Below are 8,867 nucleotides of genomic sequence, written 5' to 3' on the forward strand. Positions count from 1 at the left end.
CCACCACTTACCAATTTCCAAACGTCCTCATCAAATCAATGTGATGGATAAAGGCTTCAATAGTTCAAATGCTAACAAAGGAAAAGCTATTGTAAAAGAACCTTCACCACCAATGCCCAAAAAAGTTTGGATCCCAAAGAGAAATCCTATCACACAAGACATGGTGTGATTGATGGTGAAGCCTCTACATTGCTAAAGGTTACAAAAACATTGATGGCTATCCAAGCCCCAACCCCATTGGTCTCCCTAGATGAGCGACCCACTATGCAAGTGTCAACTCCATTGCTCATCAATACTAGCTAAACCATAAGCTCCATCCAGTCTTATGAGAGCCCTTTACTGCCATTAAAGCTGGAATCTGACCTACCACCACAACAAGGAACAAAGAGCGCTCCTAGCCAACAAACATTGATGAAGAAAAGTTGGAATGAATGGTTGTAAAAGACCTACAATACCTTCCGTGAGGTCAAGGTATGATAGAAAGCAGGAAGGGGGGACTTATGCTAAATCATTACTTTTAACCTCCACATTTTGCTTCCTGACAAAGTTTATGTCCATATCAAGAGGGAGCCGGTTGGAAAAAAGCTAACCCATGACAATCTAGCTTGGCCCAATAGTGTAAAGCAATATAGAAACTATACACATACTAAAAAACTGAGTAACCATACAATTTTTTAAAAAAAAGATGATGAGAAGGAGCACATATCAAATAGAAGAATGAAATACGACTTTGTTGTGACTACAAGCCATGAGCATGTACTTTTCGTGGACCATCACGAGTTACCCTATCCTAGACCCGGATTGCCAAGAATGGTACTATCGAGGGTAGCTAAGTATTCTCCCTTTCTAGACCCGCTCACTCTATTTTTATACACCACTAGAGAGAAGAGATGTAGTGGAGCCACCTTTGTGAACTTCATGTTCTACCTATAGTTCCATCCCCTTGCACCATGCATTATATGTAAGTCAATATTAGATAAAGTGGGAAAAATTCCATTCCCATGAAAAACGTGGGGGTATGGTAAACTCATCCAAAAGTTTTCCAAAACATATTCATGTTACATATCATTGGAAAGAGCTTGAAAAGTAGAATCTAGATCTACTTTGTCCGACAAATTTGGAGTTTGCATGTTCAAGATATGGCCAAAACAAAATTTTTAAATACATTCCCATTTTGAGAGATTTTTCCCATTTTATCTAATATTGACTTATGTAGTCATTGCATGTTGTATACAACGTCCTACTTATGTTGGTAGCGTAGAACTTATTTTAGGTGCTATGGGATAGGACTATCGCAGTCCATGATAGAAGGAAACACCACAACAACACGATCATGAGAGTGTATGTTACCCAATGGGAGGACCCCAGCACAATAGAACTACACAAGAACAGCTTGTTGAGCAGTGGAGAAGGGCGAGAACTTATGTAATTGCACCATCAATTGTGGCATATATGTTTCCACTTATGTGTTCCTTCTTGGGTATAATGGGTGATTTCCTAGGAAGCTTAGGTCACAGCAGCTACTTAGCTAGCTTACATATAGTACCCATGCCATATCACAGTGAGAATGCACTTAGACCATTACCTAGTAGACCAAAGGACGCATATATATATGGAGCACACCCAAGTGAGGGGAGGAAAGTCAAAATTTTGAAGAATCAGAGCATGCTTATGAACTATGGTTATCTAATGATGAGCTTATGAAATGAGTATGATTTACAGGTTATGGAGATACAGTCATGTAGACCAAATCTAGAATTACAGCATGCGGTGGACGTGCAACCTCGATATGGATGGGATTTTCCTCATTGCCCAGGTGTATTCTAGCCTATCCTCACCTTTTACAATTATCTCAATCTTTTTATAATTCTCCATTTACTTTTTGTTTGTGTGCATGCTTGCATGGTCAGGTATCTGGTCTATCAATTTTATAATTATTACTTGGGAACATTTAGGCTTTGGTTCTAGTTCACTCTTCCTTGAGAGCAACCTTAGAGTATGCCAAAAGAGTATGCCACCAAGTACACCACCTTTCTTAGTGTTCCCTCTTTAGTTAAAATAGAGCCTCCTAGGTGAATTGTGAAAGTGAAACTAGACTATATTTAAAAAAAAACACACAAAAAACCACAAGAAGATAACCATCATAGGTAGGACTTTTGGCTCTTAGTGTGATGGAGCCTTGGGACTGTAGCCTTGATCTCTATGTGATGGGACCTTGTGGCTAAAAATCTATCAATCTTCTTCTTCTTTTTTAAACATTGTTGTGGAGGTACTTACTGGTTCTTAGATACTCTTCTATGAGGTCTTTGAACCATTTCTTGGGTCTCTGTTGGGTGTTGTCCTACTTTTCTATTTTTAGAATCAAAACAAAAACTTAATAACCACTTAGCAGTTTCATTTATAAGGCTAGATAATAGCTAGAGATGGTTTTGTGTTGAGACACTAAGGTCATAACCCAAGGCATGCTTTTTTCTCCTTCTTAGATTAGATCGAATTTCGACCAAACTTAATATTAACCTTGTCTTAACTAGAAAATTAGACCAGTCGTTAAATATCATTCCTCACTGCTTGATCAGTGTTTGCATTTTGCTTAAATGCACCTTCCTCGTGGTACCATGTTGCCTTGCATACCTTCCAGGACCTCCAACATTTCATACATCTAGAAACAACCTTGACCAATCTTCACATCGATATATTCTGAGGATGGAATCTACATTAGGAAGGGGGTATGTTAACCCTCATTGGACACCTCTCCAACATCATTGTATATTTTACGTCTGTGATCGTCGCTTTTCTATGAAAGGCGCGCCATGGGATTAATAATGGAGATTGTATTCTTAGATTAAGTGTTTGCATAAGCCTAGGCGGCCATGGATAGCCATGGACCTATTTTTTAAGTATGGCTGCCCAAGGTGTGAAGGCCATGGACCAAGATAAGGGTCATTGTGTAGACTCACCATTCATTCTTTTATGCTAATTCAATAGAGTGCTCTTCTTCTCTACTCTCCTATGCTATTCCTTTCTTGCTTGACTCTTGCTTGTATTGAGCTCTTGTGTGCTTGCTTGCATGTGCGTGAGAGTGAGTGTGTGTGATTAAGTGAGAGAGGAGGGTCGAGCTTCCATTGGAGTGCGGCGGCGGCGGCATTGGAGTGGAGCGTGGAGTGTGGCTTCTTGGCAACATCGTCTCCTACAAGAATCCGAGCACAAGAAATAAACAACCTAGGTTATGGTAGATTAACCTCTCGGTTTGAGCTATTTTATGCTCCCAAGTGCAGTGAGGCCAAGCCCCACAACATTAGCTATTTCTTGCACTCTTTCTATGGTGCAAGGGCTTTCCATATATATATGTATATGTATAAATATATATATATATATGTATATTTATAAATATATGTACATGTATAAATATATGTATATGTATATCTGTACATGTGTGTGTGTGCATGCGTGCATGCATGCGTGCATGTGTGTGTGTGTGTGTGTGTGTGTTTGTTTGTTTTCAGTCTTCTACATTAGCAATCAAAAAAAATCCAAGAACCTTATCCAACTTGACCAATGAAAACGTTAAACATGATTATATAACAACAGATTTGTTTACAATAATCATGTTACAAGTAAGTGGAGCCAGTGACTCCATTATTTGGAAACTTTTGGTGTAGAGCGTAAACCACAAAAATACTTTGAGAGAGTAAATGTTGTTACCTGCATCCATCCAAACATACATACAAAGAGTTAGCCCGTGTGTGTCTTGCAGGTGTCATAGGATCTACCACCACGTGGTATAGATGTCACCCAAACTATCTTATGATTTATGCGGTAAAGGGATCTTGGACCCTTGATATATATCAGGTTTGTTACCTTAGTATCCTTCATGAGTAAAGGAATCGAACTCTATCTTTATGTATAAGCATGGAAGAAAGTTGGCCTCCGGATACTATCAAGACAGTTGGCCTTATAGTACTCCCAATAACGTAGTAGATATTCAATTTATCTCAGGCTATTACTACGTAGGTAGAAACTAACATGTGTTTGTCTCAACAAATGTATCTAAAATTACCCTAACTCATAAACCAATGACAGTAGATTGTCATTATCTTACTATAAAAAAATTCAAAAAAAGAGATTATGAGTCATGTAAGCCCATCAGAGGCAGTATTAAGATCCGCAAAATGCGTAAAATGATCATTCATTTTATCTTTCTAGAATATGAGTTATACAATCACCCGTATAGGCAATCATTCACAAAAAGCCGAATGAAAATTAATCGAGCATAACAGTAGGAGTGCCACATGCATAATTGAAATAAAAGGGACCAAAGAACATATAGTCATCATCCAAATACAAATCCCAGATCATAGGATACCCCGAGAGGTGTGAATCATATCCACCTTCGAAGATAGATAACATGAAAATTACAGACATAGCATACTGTGAGTTTCCATCAAGTCCTAAGCCTATACTCGCATCCAGAGTACCACATGCAGAACTGAAAGGAAACTAGAGAACATATTGTAATCATCCTACTATTAATCCCAAATAGGATGCCGCGAGAGGTGTGTATCATCTCAACTATCGAAGATTGATAGCATGAATATTATAGTCAAAGCATACTATGGGTTTCCATCGAGTCCTTAACCCATAATCGTATGCAGAATTAGAATCACATAGTATGATGAAAGCTATCATAGGAAATAGCGAGTCGCTATGATTTACCTAAGAGGAAGAAGAATTCTCAACTGTTACAAGCACAATAGACATGGCGTAAGAATACGATTACACAAGCTAAGTGAGTGTCAAAGCACTCACCATTCTCTACTATTTATAGGTGGAGTCGAGCTGATGCCGCCGATTACCCCGCCATGAAAGCTATGTATCAGGTCATCCACTCCTTAGTGTATTAATCACAACAAGCCATAGCCGATTTGAGCCCAGAATGAATCTCATGTCAGTTCCATTGCATAGAATGTTAATCCACAATTAGCCATGGCCAGCTAATCTTTAGAGTAAATGAGATGTCAGGCGGGCGACGCCACATGCAGAGTGTAAGAGAAATGACTGAGGTAGATGGCATGTGTGAGTCCTACCCTATTCTTAGGTGTTTGTGTGAAACCAAAACCTTCCCATTTATACCAATAACAAGAGATTTACCCTATATGCAAAAAAGTCTGTGTAGTAAATTATTGGAAAGGTGCCTATCTACGAATTTTCCCAAATTACAAAGTAATTTGTGTGCATCAACCCTCCGGGGATTAAAACCACTAATACGGGATGTAAATAAAATATAATTAAATTGTGCAAGTGAGTGAGTGAGTGAGTGAGTGAGTGTGTGTGTGTGTACACGTGCTCTGTGTGTGTGTGTGTATGCAAATAGATACATATATATATATGCTATGGGGCACCAAAATGTTCTTTTGGTGTACCTTTAAATAATTACTAATACTGAGTGTAGTTTTTGAGCCTTACAAAAATGCTTAGGGGGGTTGTGACTTCCCTAACTAATACTGAGTGTAGTTTTTGAGCCTTACAAAAATGCTTAGGGGGGTTGTGACTTCTCATTTTTTTATATCAAGTTCTTTTTTTTCCCTAACAAGATTTTCTCTCTTCAAATGTGCCTTTTTGGCATGGCAAGGCAAAGCAAAGCCAAGTACGATCCCATTTAACTAGGTGCAATGTTCATGTCATTTTTGAGGTATAACTATTACTTTCAGCGAGTGATCATTTAGTGCCAAAACTTTTATGTTGGGCCTTACAAAGTTCAAATTCTATGGAACGTTTCTTATGTTGATGGTATTCGATTAAGGTTTTAAGTGTGTAAAGCTAACCCACACCTCCCTCAACCAATTATGCAAGTGACAACTCAGTAGAGCAATGCATTGGCATGAACAATAGATCACATGACTTCAAGACATGATTCCTCTACATTTCACACTTTGACTTAGAAGTTTCAGCAGCCATGTGGGATTGATGGAGTGGCGGCCCACAAAAACAAGTCTTCTATGTATATGTGTATATGTATACATGCACACGCACACGCGCACGCACACGCACACGCACATGCACACACATACATACATATACATATATGTATATACACATATATGTATATGTGTATGTATACACATACACATATATGTATATGAAAGTTTGAATCCTCCGCATGGAAATGTGCCTCAAAAGTTGCTGAATTCAGCTTCACCAACTTAAGCTTTTTCAAACGTTCTCATCTTCGTTTCCTCAAGTGGCCTAGGATGGCCCTTCCATACATTTTCAACAAACCTTCTACCAACCTCCATTTTCACAATTGTATGTCAGTTGGGTCAAGAACGTCTCAAATAGCAAGAATCGAGGCATAAGTGAAGTGGCATTGCTTGGTTAGGGTGGATTCACATGTGGGGATCAATTTTGAGTCACAAATGAACAATAGCTCATATAACTTCAAGGTAGGATTCCTCTACATTTGACACCTTGACTCAGAAGTTTCAATGGGCATGGAGTGGCGGGCCACAAAAACAAGTGTTCTAAACCATTTGTGACTCAAAACTGACCCCCCACATGTGAATCGACCCTAACCAAGCAATGCCACTTCACTTGTGCAAGGTTCTTGCTATTTGAGGCGTTGTTGACACAACACTGAGTTCATGGCATGCAATTGTGAAAATGGGGGTGCTAGAAGGTTTGTTGTGAAAACGCATGGAAGGGCCATCCCGGGCCATTTGAGGAAACGGAGATGAGAACGTTCCAAAGAGGTTAAGGTGGTGAAGCCGAATTTAGCAATGGGGTGGTGTAAATCAATGCAATCAAACAGACTAAACTTGAGATAACTCATCTTTCTTAATTCTTGTGCACGAGCTTCTATAAATCTAGAATCGAAGTCCAAATCCATCAATCATCCAATTAGGGTTATAAATTATAACCTACTTTCCATAGCTTCTTTTCATCAATCATCATCAAGCTTTTCAACCAAGATGAGCTTCTACGGGGACACAGGCAGCAGGGTGGTGGTGGTGGGTGAACCATATTGTGCCCCCTACGCAGTTGAGCTGGTTGTGGCACAGAAGAAGGCTAGCCTCAGTAGTGGGGAGTTTAACATCAAAGATGCTAATGACCGCATCCTCTTCAAGATGGACAGCCATGTCCTCAGCCTCCATGACAAACGGGTCCTCTTGGACGCCAATGGACAACCTATCCTGTGCGCCCACAAGGCCAAGGTGCGCCCTCTAATTCCCTTCTTGTAGTTAATCACTTAGTGTACGCATTCGAGATTAGTGATGCATTCAGGGTGTTCCGACTCTAATAGTGATTGGATTGACGTGTTTATGACTGAAATCAGTCATTGCATTCAGGTGTTTTGGCTCAGAATCAGTGTTTGGATTGACCCGTTTCATCATGACAGTCGGTGATTGGGTTGCGTTTGTGCCTCGATGATCAGTGATTGGATTGAAGCGATTTGACCCAAATTGTTGTTTGATTTGAAGCTTTTAGACTTGATTAGTGAAATGCGTTTTTGCCTCGATGATCCGTCATGATTGGATTGAAGCGATTCGACTCAAATTGTTGTTTGATTTGAAGCTTTTAGAGTTGATTAGTGATTGGATTATGTGAAGTAGTGATTGGATTAAGGTCACCTAGTGATTGGATGAAGGTGTTATTGAATGGACGGATGAAGGTGTTATTATGAAGTAATTAAAGTAATTAGTGTTCCGCTTAAGGTGGTAATTAGTGATTGGACAGGCGTTTACGACGATGATGGTGCACTGTTGTTATTTCACAGCTGATGAGCGCCCACGAGAAGTGGGAGGCGTCGCTGGGCGAGAAATTCGACGAGGCGGCGAAGCTTTTCACGGTGCAGAAGGCATCCGCCATGCAGTTCAAGACCCACCTGGAGGTCTTCCTCGCCGGGAACCCGACCGACAACCGCCCCGACTTCACCATCAAAGGAAACTTCTTCGAACGCCAGGCTCAAATCTTCCAAGGCGACGCCAATGTCATAGCAGAGGTATATCTATTATCCCTAAACATTCCATCAAATCCTTAAAATTCCGGTTAATCACGCAATTAGCAACTGCATCAAACAGTCAATTCACCTACTTCATATATCTTCTGAGTGAATTTCCTACTTCATATATCTTCTGAGTGAATTTCATATATCTTCTGAGTGAATTTGGCCTGTCTATTCGTAGTTAAATCAAAATGGTCGATTAGTAGTTAAATCAAAATATGGTTTTTCTAAACTAATTGATGATCTACAGGTAAAGAGGAAATTCTCGGCAGCAAATGTGATGCTGGACAAGCACACCTTCGCCGTTTCAGTTTGGCCGAATGTGGACCAGGCCTTCATTGCCACCTTGGTCGTCATCATGGACGAGATCCAAGACTAAGCAGCTAGTTGCAGCAGCACATATAATTATCATCATCATATATGCATATATTTTTAGATTGTACAGCTTTGGAGTTCTAAATGTGATCGGAAGAGGTGCGCCTGCGCTTATTTAGCAGCTTTAGCTTGTGGATTAGAAAGATAATTATCTATTTTACATGTAATTAAACCATAATCTATCGACATAATGCTTGTATTGCCTTCAGAAATGATGGAAAGTCCATTATCAACAAATTGTTCTTAAATCACTTCCGTAAATGTAATTAGGTTTTCTGTGTTTTGCTACGTATCAATACTTCACTGAGACTAGTTTTACATGGTTATTAAAACGCGCTCTCTTAATGGCAAAAATTACAGTTCTATAGAAATATATATTCTTCATTGAAATCTTGCTGCATATTATTAGCCATATGATCGGAGCGAGCTTGCTTAACGGCAATTATTGAAGACCTCGGGTTGTAGACATATTTTAATGGAATTCATCTGCCCC

At 39.6% G+C, this 8,867-nt stretch overlaps 1 protein-coding gene across 1 annotated transcript; it reads left to right on the top strand.

The window, feature by feature from the left end:
- The first annotated feature begins 6,944 nt into the window (after nucleotides 1-6,944).
- Nucleotides 6,945-8,554, top strand: LOC147615529 (protein LURP-one-related 15-like). The gene is made up of 3 exons (XM_086778943.1): nucleotides 6,945-7,208; nucleotides 7,772-7,996; nucleotides 8,250-8,554. Exons 1-3 carry the CDS (start codon nucleotides 6,966-6,968, stop codon nucleotides 8,376-8,378), a joined length of 597 nt encoding a protein of 198 aa, XP_086635069.1. The 5' UTR covers nucleotides 6,945-6,965; the 3' UTR covers nucleotides 8,379-8,554.
- The last annotated feature ends 313 nt before the right edge of the window (nucleotides 8,555-8,867 follow it).

Source organism: Cibotium barometz, chromosome 40 (genome assembly GCF_041138505.1).
Source record: "Cibotium barometz isolate CiBa-2024 chromosome 40, ASM4113850v1, whole genome shotgun sequence".
NCBI classification, from domain to species: domain Eukaryota; kingdom Viridiplantae; phylum Streptophyta; class Polypodiopsida; order Cyatheales; family Cibotiaceae; genus Cibotium; species Cibotium barometz.